We start from the raw sequence: 25715 nt of genomic DNA, 5'->3' as shown, positions 1-25715 counted from the left end.
CTAAAGACATAAAAAAAAGAACGCTATTAAAAGAAGTAAATGAGAGGGGAAATAAAAGTTTCATTGAGAATGACTGATTAATCAAACCAATTGTTATTTGGTGTTTTTAACCAAGTATTCATATCGTGCCTATTATTTGGTCCATATTCATAAAGAAGTTAAAAATAAAAGATTTCTATTTACTTGTCTCCTCATCTCTCTCTCTCTCTATATATATATATATATATATATATATATATATAGATATCTGGAGATATTTTTCAATTATATTTCACCCCTTTTTTATATACTAATACTTAATTTATTTAATCTCAATGTGATTACAGAGCATATAACAAATTTCATGTTGACCATCTCACAATTTATTCCTTTAATTATGCTGACATACACGATCCTTGACAGCAACCACTTCATAGCACAAAATCATTCTTTTAATTATAACATCAGAAGAAATAGCAAAAGAAAATAAAATGCATTTGAGCATGATTACAAAATCCGAAATTGGAAGAGAAGTTGCAATTTACTTTTATTACGCTATTTTGAATTAACAAGTAAAGTCACTTTGGTGTGTGTGTGTGTATATATATATATATATATATATATATATATATGGACATCTATAAATATAAAAGTGAAAATGCATGTATGTATGTATGTGTGTTCGCCTTTTCTGTGTGTCTACAAAAGGCTTCTTTCAGAGAAGCGGTCGGTTCACAACTTTTTAAAACTTTTCATATCACATATAAATCGTAATATCTCACTGTTAACAACGAAGCTCACCTGTCTATTTAATTTGCTCGATTTCGGGAAGATAAATATTCAATATTTGTCGCTCGCCGCATGGGGGTTAGTCTTTTTCCTATAACATCTTGTGGGGGGGGATGGGGAGCCTTCAGCAGTAAATGAATACTATCCCGCAGTCAAACTTGACCTCATTAACTCATTAAAACGAACACCTGCTAAATCCAAGTTATTAAATAAATTCAAACGTGTTTCCATAAGCATGTCGCGGTGGGTCAATGGTTAACGTCGCACGTTTTTTTTCTCACAACTTTGCCTCAACGGTTCGGGTTCGATCCTCATACTTACTTTTTTTTTTTCTAAAACCCTCCTCCCCCCACACCTCCAAACACCCGGGCAACGCCGGGTACCCCTCGCTAGTACATACATAAATATTCAGCATCAGTTAAGTATTGCAAGCAATCAAAACATGCTGGTTTTCTACATTAATATCCCGACCGATTGCCATAGAGATGAGTAGAGCAATTGATTCTAGCATGCAAAACTTCCTATGTCTACCAATTGTATGCACCACCAGGGAGCATTCTAAGTTGATTTCGTTCTATGAGCACCTCTTTGTTGCTATTACTTGAGGGGAGGACTGTCAATTCTTGGCCTGCCATATCTACAGGAAATCCAATAAAGCTTCCCGATGTTCTGGGTATATCCAGAAAATATTTTTTTTTTGTTAAATTTAGCAGTTGAAACAGGACAGCAACAAAATAAATGTTTACACGAACCGTTATTTTGTTTTATGGCACATCAGCCACTGTTGGGTCATTTAGATATGATTTTGTTTTTAGGATGTTTAAATGTGGCGAACAGGGCCCGAACAACACCAGAGAAAGAAAGAAGTGATAAAGTGGTGTCCTGACTTAACAGGGCAGCTGTAAGCGTCACCATTAAATCAGACAGAGATCACGTAGGTGACATGAAATCTATCAGACGGCAACAAATTTTATTTTTAGATATGATGCACGATTGAAGCCAAGGGGCGAATGACATCATGCACGCGCCAATCATTAGCAGAAAAAAAAAAAGAAAAAAAAAAAAAGACAGGATTTTCTCTCTAGCTCAGTTGTTGTTGGCATAAAGAGACTCATTTTTTTTTTTTGTGCTTGGGAAAAAAAGAAAGAAAAAAAGAAAAGAAAAAGAAGCAATGACAGGATAATTTCCTGCTTCAAGGGGTACAAGGTCCAACATTTAATATTACGGCGAGGATGGAATCAGATGCGTGACCATTTATGTAAATTGGAACTTTATGCAACAAACCAGATACATCACCCTTGAGTAGCGAGACGATTATGGATTATGCCAAAAGCCCTGGTTTGTAGATTCAGGTCAAGTTTTTACCCCCCCCCATCTCATGTGGGGGGAAAAAAACCCCAAAAAAACTTTGCTATATTCTTTAAGGACTTGTGGATACTGCTGAGGCCTGTTGAGTTGCTCATCGAACATTCAGTTGAGAAAACTTCTCTATGCTTAACCCCCTCCCCCTAGACTTTCTAATTACCGAGGTGGAGAGGGAAACTAAAAGACTAAGTTTGATACCTGTTGCATTTTATTTTATCCTGTCTATTGATTATATGCTTTTATTTCAGCACCGTTCAAGTGTTGATCGTTTTAATAAAAATAAAAAAAAAAATAAATAAAATAAAAGCTGGACCAAAAAAAGAAAAAAAAAAGGGGGGGGGGTCTAATTATTTGAATTGTAAGTTATCATTGTCATTCTGCCCGTTTTTCTTTTTCTCATCATCTTGATCTCTACTCTCCTGCTAGACTGCCGATATGCTCTTATTTCCGCTATGTTTTCATAACAGTTTGCATGGAGGATTGCAAGGAATACAAACCTAACACCCTATTTGCCTAACTGGTATTCCACCACCACATATCAGGCGAGAAGTCATCACCAGAATAGAACGGTACAAACAGCTAAATGACCACAGGCACTCACTGTTTGGCCACCAATCAGTGAGACAAAGACTAAAATCTCGCAGTAGCTTCATCAATATAGAGGAAATCGATCCCAGGCAAGCTGCCTCCTATAGGATGGAACAATGGCGAGACTATAACAGCAGGAATAAAAACGAAGCCGTACCAGACCCAAAAGAAACACTCCCCCAGGGTTCAAACCTTAGAAAAAACTGGGTGACTCTAAATAGAGCCAGAGCCAAAGTAGGCAAAACAAAAGACCATCTCCACAAGTGGGGCCTAGACACCTCACCTTTATGTTCATGTGGAGAGGTACAAACGATGCACCACCTTAGGGAAAACTGCCGATTGGGTCCTCATTGCTTAAACCAAGACCTTAAGGACGTAAACAGCACCGTCATGCGATGGGTTAATTTCTATTGCGATAATATATGATGATGATGATTTGCCTAGAACCGACTGAAGTCAGCTAAGAGCCTCGATACCTGAGGGTTGAATATTTAATGGGAATCAATTGGATGGTGCATCTTCGGTGGTAAATTCCCTTACTCTTGAACAATAGCTGGTGCATGCACTAAGCCTGTTCGAGTGTTAGGGCCAAAGTTAATTCTGTGCACCGAAACCAGATCGAGGATGCGGTGATCAACTGTTTTTTTTTTTGTTTTTTTTTGGGGGGGTGGGGGGCAGCATTTTAAAAACAAGATTGGCATTGTTTTCCTTTGTATCATCTCTTTATAGTTTGATCACAGCTCCATCGTAAAAGTCATGTTTAAATGTTACAACTTCTCTTCAACACTGATGCCCGTACAGTTCTTTAGCTAGTTTCTAATCTAACAGCACTGAAGAGCTATGATACAGCAAAACAGCGTGGATGATTATATATAAATAAAAGGCACTTTGTGTGTGCGCACACGTGTGGTTTTGTTCCCTATGGACTCCAAAATAGCTGGGTCGATTTTTTTTTTTTTTTTAATTTCACACAAATTTACTTTGAAACTGGAAGTGTTCTCATACGTTTTGTATAGGAATACCTCTGATAAGTATCAAAAATCAAAAAAATCCCATTAAAGAAAAGTCAGATTTTGACCAAAGTTAACACTTTTATACAACCTAACAGCATTTGGGAAGTTTTATCATCGCACAAGCAGAATGGCTCAGTGAATAAAATAAATGGTAAATTCTTTAATATAGGGGCACGTTCGAAATGAATGTTTCTGTTGAGAGAACGACTGAACTATGATACTTGACTTTTGCATTTCTATTTTAATTCAAGTCATTATATAAAAACAATTTCATAAAATTAACAACAGGTTCTTTACATTGTAATGTAGATTCCAATGAATTGTTAACTAGGTCAAATTGTGGGAAGATATGTACAGTTTCCTCCCTGTGCACCATGGGGAGTTCCCGACTAGAGTAGGCAATCAATCAATTTGATTGATAAATAGACAATTTCACAGTTTTCAATGAAAATAAGCGTGTTAGTCGTGTGGAATATTTGTTGATCCTCATTTGGTCCTGGGCAACATCGAGTTTTGCTGCTAATATATATTTTATACGGTGTTAAAACTTAAATAATTATCTATTAATAAAAATGGGTAAACGAACATTTACTCATTTTAAATGGAAACATAACAGAAGTTGTCTACTTTATATTTTAAGAATAAACAAATAAAATTTAAAAACTAAAATAACTTCACTCCATCCTGAGCAGATATAGGTAACACACACATATACGGTATGATTTTAATTAAGTTACAAAGATTATTAAAGTTGTTTACAGCTGTTACAGGGCAATGTTTATCTAAGTCTGGAACAATTTAAAAAAGAGATCTTTTACAAAAAAGAATTTTCTAACGCATCCAAAAAAACAAAAAACAAAAACAATATATCCTCTATGTATTAGTGTCCATAGATTTTAACTATATATGCCAACAGCATTCACCCAAGGCATGTTTAACCAGCTTCTTCTGAAGGATAAAGTGTTAATGGATATATATCCCATTCAGGAAATGATAACATTAGACTTTTGCAGGGAGATGTAGACAGTCTCCTACATACAGCACCTGATATGCCCAAATAGTCATACATCCAGTACTGACCAGGCTGAATCCGACTAAACCTAGGTGATCTATCAAGAAAAATATTTTTCTTTGATCTCATGCTGAATACCCTTTATATCTACAGATTTTATATATGTCTTCTTTATGTCAATTTCTTTATATTTATAAAACATGTTTAGAGATAAAAAAACAAAAAATCATCCTTTACTGTTATGCGAGATTAAACTCTAGTATTAACATTATGAAAAACAACTGCTTTAGTATTGTGCCCTATTGCTTTTTTGGTCAACCAATCTCATGTTTCTATAATAAACATGTGCTCGGCTGCATGCCTTTCATGATGCATACAAATGGCAGACATTGCAAGTAATTGATGCTGTGGCAGAGAGAACTGAGAATATCTTTGGTTGGAGTCCAACCACCCAAGTGATATTTTCTTTGTTTGCAAGAAGTACTTAAATAGAAAGCTTATGCTGTTTGAGAAAAGTGATGTTCAAGGTTATCTGCAGCTAAGCCCCCCACCCCCACCACCTCATCCCCTGAACGGAGACTTACTCAAATCTTCAGTGAATATTTTAAGTGGTCAACTTAGCAAACAATCTAAAAAAAAAAAATAAATAAATAAAATAAAAATAAAAAAACACAACTAACTTTTTAATACTATAAAATATACACACAGACACACACTAAAATATCACTAGAGAGAGAGAAAAAAAAAAATGGTGGCTTTGGTTGAAAAAAAAAAAAAAAAGAAAAAAAAAAGTTAGTCATCCTGTAGGAGGGGGAAAAAAAAAAAAAGTTATTTAGTTCGACCTTTTAGTCGCAGTGTTTGCCATCCAACATTTTGAGGCATTAGTATAATTATTTGTAAGTAACATGCAAATAACAGAATGCTGGACACACACAACCGATACCAACTGACCTGATGAAGAATGTGTGTATTCCATTGATTGCTGCCAACATTTGATAAGATATATCTGAATCATAACCACAGCATACACCTGCACTTGCTCCCTTTCTCCACTACACACGCGGCACACGTAGATAATCATCATGCAAACAATAGATTCATCAAAGTGGGTTAAATAAAGTTAGGCTGAAGAAGGGGAGGTAATAAATTATATATATAAAATATGTATATATATATATATATATATATATATATAAAAACACTAGGAGTTGGGGTCAAATTGAAGCTATAATTTTTTTTTTTTTTTGAAAAGCAACACGACTCAGACTAAGATTGAGAGAGAATAAAAGTTAATACAGAGGCTTTGGTAATGTTAGACGGCTCACATCAAATACATGACATAATTATTTGTTTATTTTCTTTATTTTCTCTTTTCCCCCCCATTTTTTTTTGGCTTTGGTTTTTATTGGAGAGCCACACATGCAGCAAATCAGAAAATTGGTTGAGGAGAAAATGGAATTTCAAAAAGGGGTAAATTGGGGAGGAGAAGAACGGGGTGGAATATCAGATAGGGTGGAGGTGGTCAGGAATCCCATAAGAGAACAGAATCAAAGGATGAATAGAACGAATGTGAAGAGATAACAAAATGGTGGAGGTTGAATCCTCAAACTTGCTTAAAGAAATACACAAAGAAATAAAGTTTAATAATTTTTTTTTCTTTTTAAATTAAAAACAAACAAAAAACCCAATTGGGGTAATAAAAAAAAAAGAAAAAAAAAAGGGAGATGTGTAAAAAGGAAAGAAAATTTTTTCGTATTTATTGCGGCTTTTCAAAGTTCAGATACATTACTTTATTGGTGCTGATCAATTTTTATTCAGAAAAAAAAAAAAAAAAAAAAAAAAAGACTCATGCTTTGGGTGAGCAATGAATCCTTGCAGAAAATCCAAAACATGATGGGGAAGTAAACAAGAAACTTCAGTTTAAGATTGTTTACAATTTACAATGAAATGGATTCCAGCATTATACCAAACCAGGTATAAAATCATAATATTTAACCAAGGGAGAAAACATATCTCCCACACACCCCATTCATTAAAATAACATATTCTTAACAATTTTTGGTAACTTAATAGTAGAATGGGTTCAGCATTATTCTTAAATTATTTGTCACTGAAATCATAATTTTTATTCTGTTTTTTTTTTTTTTTTTGGGGGGGGGGGGGTAAAAACAACACTTTACACATATTAGCTGTTTCCGTATATTTATGGTAACATGAAAATATAATTGCACATGGCAACCTATCTCTATATACTTGCCTTCCCACAAGGGTAGAATTAAACACAATGTTGATTTTTAAAGTAGGGAAAATTCAGCTCCCAAGAAAAAAATGTACTCTTGATAGAGAGAAAAACAAAAATTGCCTCAGCCAAGAAGGATTTACCCTTTATTGACTGAGGACAGAAAAAAAAAAATGAAGTGTAATATCAGAACAGATACTATACTTTGTTTCTTGTCAAAACGTGCCTCGTCAATGATAGATATTAAGTAGGGGCAGTTAACTCTACTTACTTTAAGTTTAGAAATAAAATACATTTCAGTGCGATTTCCTAACTTACTGTCATAAATTACACACTTGTTATCTAATATACAAGTCATCAGTTTTTCAAAGTCAGACCCAAATAACATTCAAGTTGACAAAACTTTGTTACTTAGTAATAAATTTTTGTTTGCTATCGCCAATATAATAAGAGAATTGTTACTTATGTATAGTTAGAATCTTTTCAGAATCAAATTTTCTTGGAACAATGACAGTAAATTGTTAGCAAGTAAAAAGATCTCTGCTGACTCAATTAAAGATTAACTCATTAAAATGGTCAGGAAAATCATAAGTTTTACTGACAACAAAACGATTTTCTGAAACGCGCATACATAGTGATAGGTATTGTTAAGTGGTGATTTTCAGAGTTGGATTATGATATTTAAAATTTAGCGAATTATGTCAACCCACTCCACCCGCAAAATTTGGCTCGAGCGATCAGAAATTCTCGTAGAAAAGCAGCATTAAATACAAAAATGAAAATTTCCCATTTTGCATCATTACCATCAAAAAGAATTTGGATAGTAAAAAAAAAAAAGAAAAAATAAAGAAAAAGTAATTTAAAACAATTTACCGATAAAAAAAGTTGTTGGGAAAAGAAAAGAGTTAGCAAACAATAAGATATAAACAAGGAGGGTAGAAGTCAAAAAGGTCCAGAAACTCTTTCATAAATGACAGCAACAAAAAGGAAAAATCATTTGCAAAAAGAAATGCTGAATTGATAATTTTTTCATTTCTTGCTTACAAGAGAAACATTTGGATAAAAAAAAAAAAAAGAGAAAATGGCAAATTTAGTTATGAGAAAAAAAACAAACAGTGGGAACGATTGAATCTCTGATATATATCAAGTGTAAAAATGATTTTGTTGTGATGGAGGAGAAATATGGAAACGATAACAAAGAGGAAAGAAACAAGATTGTCTGCATTGCTTTTTTTTTTTGTTTTTTTTTGTTTTCAAACGTACACCATTATACAAACCCAGAAAACTACCTGTCCCAAGATAGGTAAAATTTATTTCCTTTCTGCACCACGTTTATGTCCCCTTCCAAAACTTACAATAAATTTATATTGATACTAAACATTGTGTATAGGATCCTTATAATGTTGATCAAAAATTCACTACACGATTTTTATTCTAAAAAATGTCTAAAATAGCAATACACATGGACGATAAAAGGCTTTGGATACTCACAGATTTAAAAAAAAAATTGCTTAAATAGTCATATTTTAAAACCCAAAGCATTTTAAGTCCTCAAAATACCACTGTTTTGTTCGGAAATGAATATACTTTCAAACGAATTAATAAATAATAATGTACATTATATATTTAAAGAGTTTCAAGCAAATAAAGCGATAAAAATGTGATCATAAAACAGCGTTTTCGGTAAGATTTTGTAAAGACATCCCCACCTCCTACCCTTTGATTTGTTTACATTTGTTTACATACAGTGTTTATATTAAGAATATTGTCATGAAATTTGGAAACTAATCACAAGAGTTGTCACTTAATAGTTTGGAGTGTTTGTCATAAAAATATAATTAGTTTAAATCAGAGCCATTCAGTTATCAGGATGAGAGAGTTATGATTATTAAAGCAATTCCAACTTGTAATTTCTCAATATTCTTGGTCAAATTTAAAAAAATATTTATATATGGTTGAAAAGACGAGAAAATAAGTTTTCTAAATCTATAACTTGTGTGCACTTTTATCCATTGCATTAGTTTTTAACGGTAAATTATACAGTGTTTTGCTTTGAACAACTGAAAATGATTTTTTTGGTTCACATGCACGAGCCCCCCCCCCCCAACCTAATATTTTTTTTTTTTTATTTATCTTCTTTTTACTTTTTCAGCGGATTATTATCGAATGAACACTAATCTATCAGATTAAATAAAAAAAACCTATTTAAATATTTGTAGAGTTGTCCAGTGCAATTAAGAAATAAAAAATGTTTTAAATTGGAAAGTTTAAAAACGAAATGTGCTCTTTGGTAGAAAAAAAAGGGTATGAAATGTAATTAAAAATAGAAATCAAATTCATTAAAATTTTGTGAACAATTTTTCAGCTTTAGCAAATTTTTGATATGATAGATTTTGATTAATGCAGGTTTTGTATTCATTATTATGTTATATTGAACCCAATATATAGTAATGATTTAAAAAGTTTAAAAAAAGAAAATGACTCGTGTACCACCACCAAAACGTTTAGCTTACGATTTACTTTTTCCTTTGATGTTAATGTCTGAGCTATGAAGACATGTTTGCTGCAAGGCTAAAAATTAAAACATGAATCAATAGCTACTACGTTACACATGCAGTCGTTCGACAGTCACCTGGTGTTTATGATCTGCGGACCCACCCTCAAACCCATGATTCGAATTCTTGTAATGCAGAGCCAACCCTCTTTTCCTCAGTAGAGAAAAAGAAGCATGTTTTCAACACCCGAAGAAGGTCGCAGGTTGCAGCGGCTGAAACGTTGTGCTAATAACACTCAAGATGAGAATAATAGTCCGATTAATCAACATAGCACAGGCATTCACATCTCATCTCAAAAATTCAGAATTGCAGGAAAATAGTTGTAAAAAAAAAAAAAAAAAAAAAAAAACAATGCAAATAATGACTTCCTTCCAAAAATGAAGACAAAAAGATGTATGATGATGATGATGATATGGATGATTGAAATGAAAAAAAAAAAAAAAAATAAATAAATAAATAAAAACTCTTACTTATAATGAAGATGAAATATCAAGAAATTAAAACCAAGGTGGAAAAAAAAAAATTTCCAAAAATAATTTTTTAAATTACAAAACTTTGAAAATGGTCCATAAAAAGCCAATGGAAAAAAAAGAGGGGAGGAAGATGGAAGAAAAAAAAAAGGAGAGGAAGATGGAAGAAAAAATGAAAGGTGATCATAAATTTAGGTGCTTTTGAAGGAGAGATGAAAAATGGGAGGAGGAGGTTACAAATGAATGAAAAAAAAAAAAAAATTGAAATTTGTTAAGCTTTTCAAATGGTCCAAAAGACCAATGAAAAAAAAAGGGGGGGGACAAAGAAAAAATGAAAAGAAGGTAGTTAAATATAGGAAGTTTGGAGGGGGGGATATGAAAAAAGGGAGGAGGTGGTTACAAATGAAGGGGAAAAAAATGGTGAATAAGATGAAGCACAAGTAAAAATGGTAGTCTGGTAGTCAACTAGTCAGTCGGTCCACGCTAGTGTTGCTAGAAAGCCCAAATCAGCCAATATGAGCGGTGCATTGGAAAGGGGCCTACTCACTGTTTGAATGATAATTCCTTCTGCCACGGGTATCTCCTTGCTCTATTGAGAAATGAAAACTTTTGTTAAAGGAATATTGGTGCCACTTGGCAAAAGAGGATCCCATCGTAGACACATTGAAGTTTTGTCTTATATTAAAAAAAAAAAAAACAAACTAATCATCATTTGGCGTTTAACAGCTTCTTTGACTTGAAATCGATTCCTCTTCACATTTCAAAAATGTTTTTCAATTTTTTTTTTTTTTTTTTTTTTTTTTTTAAACTTTTTGTCGTATGATGTGGCTGAATGTATTTATAATATATATTACCGTTTCTCTTTCCCCATCTTTCTCTCTGGAGAAAACAATCTAAAGGCTAAATAAATTTAAAAAATAAAGATGTTTAACCTACAACCAAAAATTGAAAAAAAAAAAAAACAGTAGAGAATTTTGGAATTGCTGCACGTTAGAAAAAGTAAAAAGAAAAAAAAAAACATCAGGTGGTGTTGCTCAGATCCAGACACTAAATTACCTATCATTGCTCCACTGGTGACTTTTTTTTTATTTTTTCCCCAACGACAACAACCTATGTAGAAATAATGGCTGCCGGCTTAGCTTTTACAACAAATAGCTGAGCGAATGTAGTAAGTCAAAGCCTCGGTTCCAGGCACAGGTTGCGCTAGAAGACAAACACAAAGAGACAAGAAGAGGAAAATATTGTGTGATGATCACGATTCATCAAACATATCGTCTACGGAGATGTGGAAGAACATCACATGGTTTTCAAGATTTTATTTGTATATACAAAAAAAAAATAAAATAAAAATAAAAAACAAACAAACAAAAAAATCCAGAAATATGCTAGACCAACAATTGTAACAGTATTAAACCTTTGTGAGAAAAATTTTGTTTATAAAAGCAGAAAAACTAAACTTGTTCATAAAATTAGATAGATGATTGAGCATATATATATATATATACACACACACACACACACACCATACGATTTAAGATGCATTCAAACTTAAAACAGAATCTCAGGTTATTAAAAAAAAAAAATTACTAATGATGTTTTAGAAGATAAAGACAAATCAGCATAATACCATTGGTTTAAAGCCAGGTGCAGACTTAAAAAAAAAAAAAAAAAACTCTGCTAGATTCATTTGTAAAACAAGCACTAACTCATCAGCTTTCTTCAATTATGCTTAAAAATCTGAAATCAACAATATCATATTGATTTGACACGATCTTCTATAACACCATTAATAAATATTATTAAATAATTGAACACTGTTGGATTTATTTCTACTAAACTAAACCAAATATTAAAAAAAAAAAAAAAAAAAAAAAAAACTATTTTGAAGATAATTTTTTTTTTTACAAGCAAGAGTAACAACAAAGGAAAGAAAAACAAAATTTGAAATACAAAAGATTTGCAATCTGCCACTGAGTACAACCGATGTGTGTGAACAATAATGGAGTACAACATAAAATTAGCTCCGAGCGATGCAGATAGAGTGGAAGAGAAACAACAAATAAAAAAATACAATAAAAAGACAAAGCAGATATAAGTCAAAAGCAGCTTTGCGTTGAAAAGAAAGCAAGATTGATTATTGTCCAAAACAGAATTTAACAAGTTCAGAGAGAAAAAGAGCTATCAGCCGTTTTAATACCCCCACCCTCCACCTTTCATTTGCTATTCCCTTCCTTAAACACAACTATGGTGTACCTTGACAAAAAAAAAAAGATAAAGAATTCATGCATCACATAACCAATGTGGGCTTTTCATAGTCATGTCCAGATGATGCCAGTAGGGAAGGAGAGGAAAAGGTAATGTCTGGTGAATAATGAAAAATGATTATTATAATCATGGAAGTGTGAAAACTTTACTTTTGTTATCTGAGCCAGGATTAAAAATGTGGTACTTGTACAGTTTAGTCAAGACATTAAAAAATGAAAATATTGAAAAAAAGGTTGTATTGTACGTATCTGTTATGGACTGAAGATCTCAAAAAAAAATTTATTTAATTTGATTCAGTAGTTTTTTTTTTTTTACAGCGGAAAAACACATTCTTATGAGAGCGTGTTGAAGTCAGCCGTTGTGAAATTTGCTGAACACGCCACGGGGAGATAACTCCATATACAGTGCCAATACTCCCTCCTATCTTTAATTCTAGCTTTTCTTCCTAAAAATCGAACCTTTTGCTCGGTATCATAAATTGTTTTTTCGATGTAAAAAAGTGCAATATAACCCTTTTTTTTTTTTTCTCTCTCAATATTTTCATTTTTTAATGTCTTGACTAAACTGTACAAGTACCAAAAATGTTATCAAATTCATATTTTGGTTATATTAAAATAAGATTTTTTTTTTTGTTCTAATTTGCGATTTAAAAAAACAAAAAAGTTGGGGGGTAGAAATATTTTTACTGGAATCCTGGAAAGAGTAAAAAGAAATTAAAAAAAATAATAAATAAAAGTATATATATATATATATATATATATATGAATGAATTTACAGTTCCATTTGATAAAACTTTGGAATTGGCACACCAGCAAAAATGGGAAGATATAAAAATCTATACAAAAAAAATGGCTGGGAAATCATTGTATTTCTTATCAAAGTTAAATGCCAAGAGTTTACTGACAATTCAACTTCCATGTTCTTGAATAATGTTGGTCTTTCTTTGTCAAACAAGAAAAAATAGATGAAGAAAATACAAAACTATCAGATTGGATATGGCAACCCACACAGAGTAAAAAATAATCCAACAAAGTCTGGTAGTATCAGGAGATAATACTGGTGTGCCATGGATTAGCAGTAATGATGCTTCGGCCCTGGAACTGTGCCTGAACATGGTCATCATTAGGTAAAAACTTTGTTGGAAGCAATATTGCTAGAGGAACAATAATTGTATAAACATTAGATAAAGATAAACAAATAATTCCTGTAATTAAAGTTTAGTCAGCCAGTGTAAATAAGGTCACTGCATCATTGAACAACAATGTCTAAGTTCACTTTTAGCTGGACTCCATTGCAAAGGAACACACGCACACAGTTTGAGTCTTTACCATAGATATGTTTCTTTTGACAAAAGTCCATATTTGATTTTTTTTGTTGTTGTTGAATGTTGCAAGAAATTTTAATTTGATTTCCTTCTACAAAATACTTTGTTGGATTTCATCTTAAAGGACAGCCATCATAATAAAAAAAAATGATGAAACACTGAATTCTTTCACCCATGGTTACTTCCCTTTGCTTGATTCTAGTTTTTAATGCGAAGCTTCCGATAATTTTTCTAATAGTGCCTAAAATTGCAGCCAAATCGAATTTATATAAATATTGTAACAGTTAAGTTTATTACAAGATGAAGGATGTATCTATAAAAAAAAAAAAAAAAAAAGAAAAAAAAAAAAGAAAAAAGCTATATAATTTGACAATATTGAAATCCATTCAGCTGAAAACTGCCGGCAGACAGACAAGCAAAAAAAAAAAAAAAAAAGTTGGGGACAATCATAGAGTAAACAACCAGTTCAATTGAGACTGAAAAGCGACTTGAAATGTGCAATAATTTTAAACAAAGCTGACTTTGCAAGTGAGGCATGATTTAATCTAAATGTAGCAAACATTTGATTGGATGAAACGGCATGGTGGCAAATAAAACAAAATTATGAAAAATGTAACTAGCAAAAAAGCAAAATTGGAATCAAAATGGGAAATTAACAAAACATCAAGCAAAAAAGAAAAAAAAATTACAAAATTCTGTGACGTGAGAATTTGACTAAAGTAAAAATATGGTTGAATTCTTCATTGTGTATGTGTCTGATGGATACAGACTTAATAGAAAGTTTTTCATTTGTCTCAAGTTCTTTGTTATGATTATGAAGATATTTCATAGTAACTGATAAACTAATACAGAAAATTCTTTTTTTTATAGTCTAGCAATTAAAAATATTTTGATAATTAACTTTTATCATTATCAAATTTACAAGTTTTCTCAGATTTTAAGCTGATTATATTTGCAAATTCAAAGCATATCAACTAGTATTGATCAATATAAAAAGTCGACATTCAAGGTTTCTATATTTTTAATCATACTGATAATCAAATTTATAAATTTATATAAAAACAAACATTATTCTTACAGGATTTAAATCCCATGGCAGAGTAGGGAACTATAAACAGACCCTGCTAACTTAGAAACGGATTGACTGCCTGTTTAAACTTGGAGGGTAAAGTTCAATATTGTAAAAAGAAAAGTAGAGAAAGACATGGACAATTTTTATCAACTTTAAGGATAGTAATTTATTATGAAAACAGTTTTCCGTGGGCTTGCATTGATTTATTGCGAAGAAATAATTAAAATTTAAGCAAAAAAAAAAAAAAAAAAACTTTTAAATCTGCCTTTTCTCCATCAAAAAGTGCAATCTGTATGATTGTATGTGAAGGTGAATCTAACACAGAATATATAAAAATTAAGGGTTTCGAAAGGTATCACTAAGTGTTAAATGCATAGTAATAAATACCATATGATATGCACCCCCGGAAGAAGAGCGTGCGTGACTTACCACTTAATGTAAAACTAGAATCTTGTTGATTGCGGGCTCCACTGCGAGTAAGTGGTCTTGCATGAAATTCAGGGTGGTCAGACAGGATAGGACCATCTGACTTTCGTGTATCAAACTCTTCAGGCTCCTTCATTTCAACCACAGTTCCAGTGTATGGCTCACGTTCAACTTTCTGGGGAAGCATTGCCTGGAAAAGAAAAGCCATAAATAATTAAAAAAAAGGCTAAACTTAAAAAAAAAAAGGCTAAACTTTTTTTTTAAAAAGGCTAAACTTAAAAAAAAAAAAAAAAAAGGCTAAACTTAAAAAAAAGGCTAAACTAAAAAAAAAAAAGGCTAAACTAAAAAAAGGTGGGGTAGGGGGCTAAACTGGAAAAAACAAAACAAAAAACACTTGAAAATATTTTGCTTTAATTTATAAAAACATTTTGGAGAAATTGACAAGTGCTGGGTATTCTATTCCAAATTGCTGCCTTTTTTCTATCATACTGCGACAATTTCTGTTAATCTTAAACTATTTTGTTTTTAATTTAATCCACTGGAAAAGATTGTGCTTATCTTGGATTTCATGCCTTTTAGTTATTTAGTATTGATTTATCTTTTGCATAATAGTATTCTAAGAAAAAAAGGAAAATACAAGCAAAATATGGTAAAAATGATAAGAATCAAACGACCGAGAAATGACTGCGTGGGTGAGTGTGAAGGTCAATTTCAAATTACAAAAGTGACAAAAATACTAAAACATAAATTTAATATTTAATTATATCGTAAACATTTTTTGTAAAACTAAAAGTTTTATTTTTTTTAATCTGGCAAATTTTCCTTTTCTTTTAGTTTACTAGCTGAGAAAGTATTCAAGTCACAAGCACTTTTCAAACCAGATATAGAAAAGATAAAATAAAAATAAAGATATATGAAGTATAAAAAGAGTTTTTTTAATTAATGAAATCATAATTTCAGTTCTGATAATACCCACAATCCTTAAGAACACAAAATAAGTGACAGTAAACAATGGTCACACTTACCCTGTCACGCCCTTCAACGCGACCATAAACAGTTTCGGCAAGAGGTGACATAGGAATAAAACGGCCAAGCCCTTGAGTAACTTTCAGCTGTAAAGAGAATAAAAAAAAACAAAAAATGTTTATAGACCAGTAAAAATGTATTTTTTTTAAATAAATTCATGTAATTATTTAAATTCTAGTTTTTAGTCTTTATCAGGAAAATACGGACATCATTTTTCATTTTTCTTTTCACACAGCATTTTGTCACTTAAGGTCAGTTTTTAATCTGGAGAAAATCTGCACTCTGGATTAGGACCCCCCCACCCCCCCAAAAAATAAAGAAAAGAAAAAAAAAAAAAATAATTGCCTTAGAAGACTTTCTCCTTCACTGGCCAAGGACAGAAAAAACAAGGTGCACTATCAGAACATTTTAATCCTAGCTAAAAAGGCCAACTCCCTTCTGGTCAGCAAATACAGTTTTTATATTAATGCATAACAAAGACTGCATTCAATTGTTTTTTTTCCATGATATATTGCAAAATGAAAAAAGAAACCGGATATTGAAATCATAAATTTTTCAAAAAAGTTGAGGATAATGTATTTATTTATCATCAGGGATTCATTTGATTAATTACTAAATTTGGTGCCATTAGCAATTTCGAAAAGAAAATCAATTGGTGCTTCTTCGTCATTGTAGCAAAATTTGAAAATAGAAATATTGAATTTCAAGGGAAACCAATGGCATCTACAGTAATGAAAATATTTAAAAAAAATTACGAAAAACAATAACGTAGAAAATTAATTAACGAAAATAGTTTTTAAGGAAAATTATCGAAAATTAAGTTTTGCTAACTTGTCCAAAGATTTTCAGTTTTTAGAAAAGATTTACCTCCCTTTCATAACAATTAGAACAGTTATTTTTTTGTAAAACAATTTCCACTAATTGTCTTTGAAAACTATTTTCACTTTCTACGTTATCGTTTTTCATAATTTTTGATATGTTCGTTACTGTGACATGACAATTCAGTAGATACCATTGGTTTCACTTGAAATACAATGTTTCAATTTTAGAATTTTTCTACAATAACGAAAAAGAAACCCAATTCAAGCACGAAATAAAAAACAAAAATAAAAAATAAATTCAGGAGCCCCAAGTTTGTCTATGAGGTTACATACCTGGCCTTCATCCAGAACAACATGTCCTCCCATGATAACATAGATAGGCACTCCATGGCACTCCATTCCTTCAAATATATTGAAATCACAGGCCTGGTGATGGGTTTTGGCAGAGATTTTGCGAGTTTGATTAGGGTCCCAAATGACAATATCAGCATCTGAGCCTACAGCAATTCGTCCCTGTAGATAGAGAAACAAACAAAAAATACTGAAATGAACCAGAATATTGGTTTGAAACATGATGTTGAAACCATTACAGAACTCAAATAGAACAGAGGTAAACTTGGTATTGGATTACAAAACATACAAAACCAACGGATCAAAGTAGACGAACATTTGAGCAAGATTTAAGACCAAAATATTTTGTGACTCTTTGAAACATTCACAATTCCAAAATATATTTAGAATTGGAACAATCATTTTTACATTAAAATTGGTCCAATCACTGTATGTGAACATTTAAAATAAAAAATAATTCTTAATTAAATGGGACATGAATTTATCGACTTTAATCTCTATATAAATAAAATGAACTCATTTTTTCCCCGTCGGATTTTGACATTAATAGGATTAAAAATCAAGATATTTCATGCAAATATAATATGCACAAACGGCAGAACAATATCTGAGGTGTGTTATAGGCTTATTATTTCTCAAATTCCTCGATAATCTTAGATTTCTATACTTTTTCTGCTGAGAAGTCACGGCCAAAATCGGTTAAGATCAATGGAAGTGGTAAAATATTTTCTCTCTAATAAATTCCTCCTCCCCCTGCCATCACTTAACACCGTTTGGGGATCGTTCACAAGGAACAGTTGAGAAGAGAACACCGGTTTGGCTTCGTAGTTCTTTCATGTGAAGTTATTTAAAATCACTAAACTAAGCTGCAGTGCTCTGTGGCGTAGTGGTTAGCGTGCTGGACAATTCACATTATATTTTCACGTTCGCGCCGACCTACTGTAGTCGTTTTTTTTTTTTTTTTTTTTCCTAAACAACTGGAATGGACTTTTCTTGGTGGCCGAACTGTTAACGTTGCAGATGGGTTTTTTTGTTTTTTTTTCACACTTTATTTTCCTACTTTTATTCATGACTCCGGGTTTGATCCTTCCTACTTACCTACCATAACATTTTTTAAACCCCCCCCCCCCCGTCCCAGAAACAAACACTCGGGCAACGTGCAATAATATATTTTCATTAAACATTTTAGCAAATATCTTGTTCAACAAAGAAGTTCAAGTCTATCCCCAAATTACATAGAAAGGTCTAATTGGACCTACTTGCTTATCTTTAATGTCATATATGTAACAACTTGTGACTCATGCCAGGATGGATCAATATTACAGTGACTTGTTGCAAGCAAACTGACTGCAAAAGTATGCACTTACCTTCTGGGGATAAATGTTAAATATTTTAGCAGCATTAGTACTGGTGACTGCTACAAATCTACAAGCATCCATTTTGCCATTATGCTAGAAAAAAAAAAAAAAGATGAAATAATTTTATTCATAAAATAATAAAAAAAATGCATGGAAAATAAAATTATTAAAATCATTAATTTCTAGATTTATCTACGTCCCTTGTTAACTGGTAACAACTAAGAAAAATGTTTCAACAATAAATTCTATAATCTTTTCAGGAATACAGGAAGTTACAAGACAATCTTAAATGTTCAAGAGTGAAAATAGAAAAGCAGATCTAAATTTTTTCATTGATGAACAACATCGTCAGCGTATTCATTTTACATGCTGGCATGTGTAGATTAGCTTTTTAAAATTTACTTCTATCTCTGACCAAGTCTTTATTTGTCCCGCTTTCTCTCAAGTTCGTTTTTATAATTTCCTCCTATGTATTCTTTCGCCTTCTCCGGTGAACTGATCTCCTGTTTTACCTTTACTAACCCATCTCCATTCTTTCAATGTGGTCATACCATCAATGTCTTCTGTTCTGCACACATCGCCCTGCACTATCTAAATTTAATCTTCCACTGAGGTCATCAGATCTAAGCTTCTCATTACATATCCATCTTATTTCTCTCCATGCAACGCATGTCCTTAACCCCCAATGACCAAGTTTCACTTCCATACATCATCAAACTGTGTACACATTCCCGACATATTCTCTTCTTGGTCAACAGTGGTAATGCTCTGTTGGTTAGTAATGGCAAAAGTTCTTTGAACTGCATCCATTGCTAACTCTTGCAATCACTAGCACATGCTCCACCAGTGTTCAAACAGTATCATTGATAAAAAAACTTCTCAACAACTTCAGTAGCTTTGCCATACAGATATACGTCCTCTAATTCAATTTGACAAAAAATTAAACAATCGTGCTTCCGTTGCTATGTAGAGAAAATGCTGGTACAAATTTATAGAGAGGAGAACACAGTAGTCCAGCAACTTGAATTGCTGCGTTGTTGATGCATTTATTACTTTATTCGGAAGTCTATTTCAAAGTCCAGGGATTCGGATTGAAAAAACAGCCCTGTTTTGGTTCAATCAAAATTGATGGTGAAAAAGTTTCATGTAGTGTCCGTGTAGTTCTCTTTATGGTGCCGGAGTGAATAATAGGTCTTGAAGTATATCATAACGCCATTAAAAAGATTGTAAACCAAAATGAGATCATAACATAATCGTCGGCATGCAAGGAAAAAAGGTTAAGTTTTTAGAGTTCAGGTCTGATAGACCCTGCTCCATTTGAGTAGCAAGTTTTTGAATTCTCTCCAGATGCTGGATATCACATATTAGATATAGAGAAGAGGCCTTGACACAATACTCTAACATTGATCAGAGTTTTCATTCATTTCCATTATCTCAAATTTTTTGCACACAAACTTTACTTCAAATCTTTATTTTTCACAACATTCCTTCAAGTCATAGATTGTTTCATAGACGAGTATTAAATCACTTTTTTAGAGAACCTATACAAAACTCTGTAGACAATGCTTTTAAGACACAAATGAAAAACAAACATAAAAAATATTTAATATAACAATGCTTTTTAGCATTAACTACCTAAATTATCCATCTTAAAATCTTAGAACATCCATAGTTAGTAAAGCATTATTACTTTATTTACAATAAATGAAACTATGAAGCCTTTTGGTCATTGTCCAGAATCCTGCCGCCCATTTGGTCATTGTCCAGAATCCTGCCGCCCAATTATATATATATATATATATATATATAATTGGGCGGCAGGATTCTGGACAATGACCAAAAGGCTTCATGGTTTCATTTAGAAACACACACACAGAAAAATCTTTGATATACGTATCTGTTACAGAAAAAAATGTCATATTCCAAAAATCACATAAATCGATCAAATAGTTTTTTTTATATATAGAAAATTTTAAATGATTTTCAGTGATTTTAATAGTAAATAGTATCATTACAAAACTGATTTTGATATCTGTAGTTTGAATCTAGTTGTCTTCCTTCATTTAAAAACTCTTGCTTACTTATAAATTTTTTTTTTTATTAAAAAAAAAAAAAAAAAAAAACTACTTGATCAATTTATGATTTTTATAATATATTTTTATTTGATAGTGGATATGTACTGTTATTTTTTATTGTTGTTGAATGCAGAACAAACACCGACCTTTTATATAAGTTGCTTCAGAACTCAGTCAAAATTAAAAAGCTTTTTTGATACTGAATAGACCAACAAACAGTTAATTTACATACATGATGATTCCAGAAATGCTATCCATAAAAATCAATAAAAATTCACAATCCAACTATATTTGGCATAAATAAACTTCAGCCTATGCCTGATGTGTTCGTCAAATTTTAGTCATGAATATCTCAAACATTCACTGATAAACACATCTGAATATAATTACAGCACACATCTTTTTGCACTTTCGCACATCTTTTTCCAATTTGAGCTGAGATGACTACTTTCATTTTAGGAATAGTCTGGGATTATTCTGATAGACATTATTTTTAAGGTTAACTACTCAAAATTGTTACTTGGGATGGTTAATGTTTGGTGAGTGTAAAAGCCTTTAAGGATCACTCCTACTGACAAAACTATCACCAAAGTGTACCCATATATCATTGAATTATGATACAATAAAGATTGGATTTTCATAGATTTAAGTTTGCTTATTACCAAATGGATTTTAAAAAATATCTTTTCATTTACATCCTCTCTAAAAGAGTGGATGCTAATTATGGTGGAATAAAGTATTATTTGCTTCTAATTATATCAGTACTTACCACTCCTTTCTCCCAAATCACAGACATTCTGTCCTCTACTCCATTGACACCATTTGGTATCCGTCGGAAATCGTCCTTACCCAAAGCCTTTTGTTCAGCATTGAAGGTACAGTTATCTGTTCCTGTACATTGAAGGTCATTGCTGAAAGAGACAAGAAACAGAATGAAACACTTGACAAGCATCTTTGGATAAATTTGTGTTAAAAGTATAAGACTCTAAACATGTTTTTCACATAATTCAGAAAAATAGCTAATAAAAGATAATATACATACAGGGTGAGCCAAAAGTAGATGGACAGTAAAAAAAAAAATCATTTAAAGATCACATATACATACAAGTATATGTAATAAGAAAATTATATTAATGAAAATGAAATGTTATTTATCAACGCAAGTGCCTAAACTATTTTCCTTTTTGATTTACAGTTTTGAAGTCTGCCTCTTACGCTTTGACAAAAATTTTCTACTTGGCTCACACTCTCTCTCATATATATATATAATATATATATATATATATATATAGTAAACAGCTGTTTTCTGTTTAACCATTTGTTCAAATTTCATGTTTTTTTTTTTTTGTTTTTTTTCACCCTCACTGTCAAATTCTCTTTTGTAATTGTGAATTTTCTAGCGGTAAGTTGAATTATGCAAGTACTATGTCTGGGATATGTTGAATTTAGAATCAGTTTCTGGACAAGTTATTTTTTACCGTCAACCAATTCCTAATAAAATTTCTAATAATGGCTTCAATTGTAGCAGCACTAAGCAGAACTGCTCAGAAGATAATTTGCTATTGGCAGCTGGGTTTGTTTCTTTTATCTTTCTCTTAGTCATTCTTTAAAAGATAAGGCAGAATCAAATCAAGATAATGGCTGAAGCAGCATTATAATAATGTTCACATTTATCATTCAGGATTTCACAAATTCTCATACAATAAAGGGAAAAGGGTGAAGAATTACCAGGTCTTATTTTTTGAAAATTTGAATTTCACCAGTAAAATTATTAAGGTATTTTACAAAGTGTTGATTTATTTTTGTTCATTCCTTTCATTCGGTTTAATCCTCTCATAATATTTCATCATTCAACTGACAATCCATCCATCTCAATTAACTTTTACTCTCAAGTGGTTTTTGACCTTGATAGGTGGTGATTCATTAATAATAAAAATCTTTTCAAAATGATATCTTTTGCCTATTAAAAACACTGGCTTAAAATTTATGCATATTTTATGGTTCAAAAGTTGATTAATTTTATGCAATTTTGAAATTATTATAGACCACGTACCTTTAGGAAATCAAGACTCATTAATTAAAGCTTTGATAATTTACTATACTAAATACTAAGTATCCATAAATCCAGCTGCCATGTGCATACTATGAAGAGCTTCGCCACATACTTTAGAACAAAACTTTGCCTAAATGAGTAATTGTTCTGTTGCTTAGCACGTTCACATCAAATATTTGCTAACAGTGTGCAGTTTTTTTGTTTTGTTTTTAGGAGGAAAATGTTGGTCTCCTCCTACTTAAATTGTTCAGCATTCCAAAATAGTAACCCATCGGCCAGTGTCTAGGCTCAATATTGCTTGACTTTAATGATCTAATGAAAACCGGTGTGTTAATGTAATTATGAAATGTACACACAAAATGAAGTAAGATTAAATGAGATGGTTATTAAACTCTGGATTAAGAACAATCACCATATTAAAATTAATTAATTCAATTTATATAAAAGTATATTAATTTAATTTGAACTTATTTAATCATAATTTTGATACAACACCTATTATATCGAACACTATACATGCGACTGGGGGCCGCTTGTGAATTTCATACTCCTATGAAACTTCCTCCTTCGAAGGAAGCCAGTTAAACCCTGAATAGGGTTGATGCTGACTGCACACATATCGAACACAAGTTGCTATTTAAAATTTTTTTTTTTATAGATAGCTATAGGAAATTTCAGGTTCATACCAACTTAGGTGCATATTTAGAATGACACTTATTTATAAAAAAAAAAAAAAAAAAAAAAAAATAGTAGAATTTCGGAATACGGTGGTCTTAGGATATGTTTTTTTCAGGTTATGATGTTGAATACGATGTTTTTCTGGCCCCTGGTTATAGTATCATTTATAATGTTATTTGATTATATACGGATAATATATAGAAGTGTATTATGTACTGCACTGTATTTTGTTACTAATTTTTAAGGCTGTATCTCAGAGTTCTACTGTACAGAAAAATATTTATGATGTATGTACTTGTCATTGAACAAAGGTGTCATATTCCAAAAATTAGGTAAATTGATCAAGCAATTTTTTTGTTTTTTTTAATTGAACACTAGCATGGGTACCCAGTGTTGCTTTGATGTGGAGAGGTGGTATAGTAAGGGTATTGAGCACCCCCCTCCCACACACAAAAATTAGCCGTAGTAGCCAAGCTCAAACCTGTAATGCCAAAGAGAAAAAGGTGAAAAAAAAAAGCAAACGCATTAGCCGTCTGTCCCGCAGCATCATGGCCTTTGAAATAAGGTCTTTTATATGTACATTGATATTGGTAGGCGCATGACTTTGTAAAAATGTTGATGCTAAAAATGGACCCCTCCTTGCGAAAAACGGCCCAATTGACGGTAAAAGAATTAATCTTTTTGGCTAATTTTTCGATATTTGTTGTCCAAGAGATTGATCTTTCTAACGATACCAATTTTGTCGTGGTCAGACATGTCTAACGAAAGTTTTGGCAAGGCACACACACACACATTTTGCCTTTTAAATATTAGATAATCAAATGTTATGATTTTTGATTTTTAGCGATTAAGTATTTTTGGGAGCCATTGATGATATCTTATGGAGAAATAGAAAAATCTTGTTAGTTGAACTGAGTTGTCTGCCCTTGAATTTAATGCATCCTTAACAAGAGTGCTTAACTAGCAGTTCTATCTAGTATGCGATAAAATTTCGTTTTCTTAAAAAAAAAACTTGATCAATTTACATGATTTTTGAAAAATGACATCTTATTCTGTGATAAGTATATACATCAAAGATTCCTCTGCATTTTCTGTATATTGGTTTATCAAAATAAGTGTAATTCCAAATAAACAGCCCAACTTTGATCATAATAGACGTGAAGGATTAGAGTTCAACAAAGAGTTTCATAAACCATTATGATATTGATTAGGACAGACATACATCCTTACCCCCCCCCTCCCTATCAAATTGAAATATCAGGATGAAAATTACTTACTTAGCTAAAAGATCCATCAAATAACCAGGAGTGGTTGGGTCAGGACGCAGAGGTGGGCTCATAACATGGCCGGCAGCATGACGCCAGCACTTATTCCAATAATGAGTACCATCAGTTCCTAAACTAGCTGCAATTGGCTCACCAAACACTATTTTGCCTGCAAGAAGAACATGAGCGAATTAAGATAACTGGCAGATTTTTTCCTCCAAGGGTAAAAGAGATGCTAGAACAAAACACACGACAATGATGACAATACAAATAATTCAAACGGGTAAATCAAAATGCAAAATTAAAAATATTCATGCATTTCTTTTTGTTAAATAGAAAGTAATAATAACCTTGTTAAATATTGCTATTTAAAACTTAAGAGTATCTAGAAGGCAAATAGATATTAATGGACACACACACACACACACACACACATACACTTGCGAGCAAAAAAAAAAAAAAAATGGGCCAAACAAATTTTATACATTTTATTGCACTAAAAGCTATATTGAACAAAGAACAATTGAACAAGGAAACTTAAACGAGACTAATAACACAGAACAAGACATTTACTTTAATAAATGCTTCGGATGGAATTGCATTGCCTTGTGATTTCTTTAAAAGATCAACCAAAGTGGAACACTGAAGAGGAGATGCTATTCCATTCACTTTGCACAGCTTCCATAAGTTTGTCATTGTTCGAAAAGGTTCTTCCACCCAATGCACAAGATATTATGGACCAAATATTCTTGATTGAGTTTAAATCGGGGTTTTGATCTGGCCAAAATATCACATTAAATGATTTATCAGAAAACCATTTTCGTGACTTTGTAAAAAATATTGAAAAATCGATCTCTTCCTTCTTTCACTCCTCGCCCATTTTTTTTTGCTCATGAGTGTATATATTTATACAAATATTTGCATTTTTTTTGCTCATGAGTATATATTCATACAAATATTTGCATTTTTTTTGCTCATGAGTGTATATATT

At 31.8% G+C, this 25715-nt stretch overlaps 1 protein-coding gene across 27 annotated transcripts in view; it reads right to left on the bottom strand.

Moving 5' to 3' along the window:
- Positions 1–25715, bottom strand: part of LOC145303547 (dihydropyrimidinase-like) — a 486844-nt gene that overhangs the window by 13433 nt on the left and 447696 nt on the right. For 14 of the 27 annotated variants that reach the window (XM_080145019.1, XM_080145020.1, XM_080145018.1 and 11 more), the window contains exons 9-15: positions 24737–24893; positions 21498–21639; positions 18663–18746; positions 17278–17457; positions 16123–16209; positions 15101–15287; positions 10558–10599 (exon numbers count right to left, since the gene is read on the bottom strand). In XM_080145019.1, the coding sequence (XP_080001145.1) occupies positions 10558–10599; positions 15101–15287; positions 16123–16209; positions 17278–17457; positions 18663–18746; positions 21498–21639; positions 24737–24893 (879 nt within the window). Of the gene's footprint in view, positions 1–10557; positions 10600–11062; positions 11214–15100; positions 15288–16122; positions 16210–17277; positions 17458–18662; positions 18747–21497; positions 21640–24736; positions 24894–25715 lie in introns of those variants that run through there. The other 13 variants (XM_080145021.1, XM_080145022.1, XM_080145039.1 and 10 more) reach the window with 3 other exon arrangements.

Source organism: Euprymna scolopes, chromosome 19 (genome assembly GCF_053919585.1).
Source record: "Euprymna scolopes isolate OS-2025 chromosome 19, ASM5391958v1, whole genome shotgun sequence".
NCBI lineage: Eukaryota > Metazoa > Mollusca > Cephalopoda > Sepiida > Sepiolidae > Euprymna > Euprymna scolopes.
This window is presented reverse-complemented; position numbering and strand designations above follow the sequence as displayed.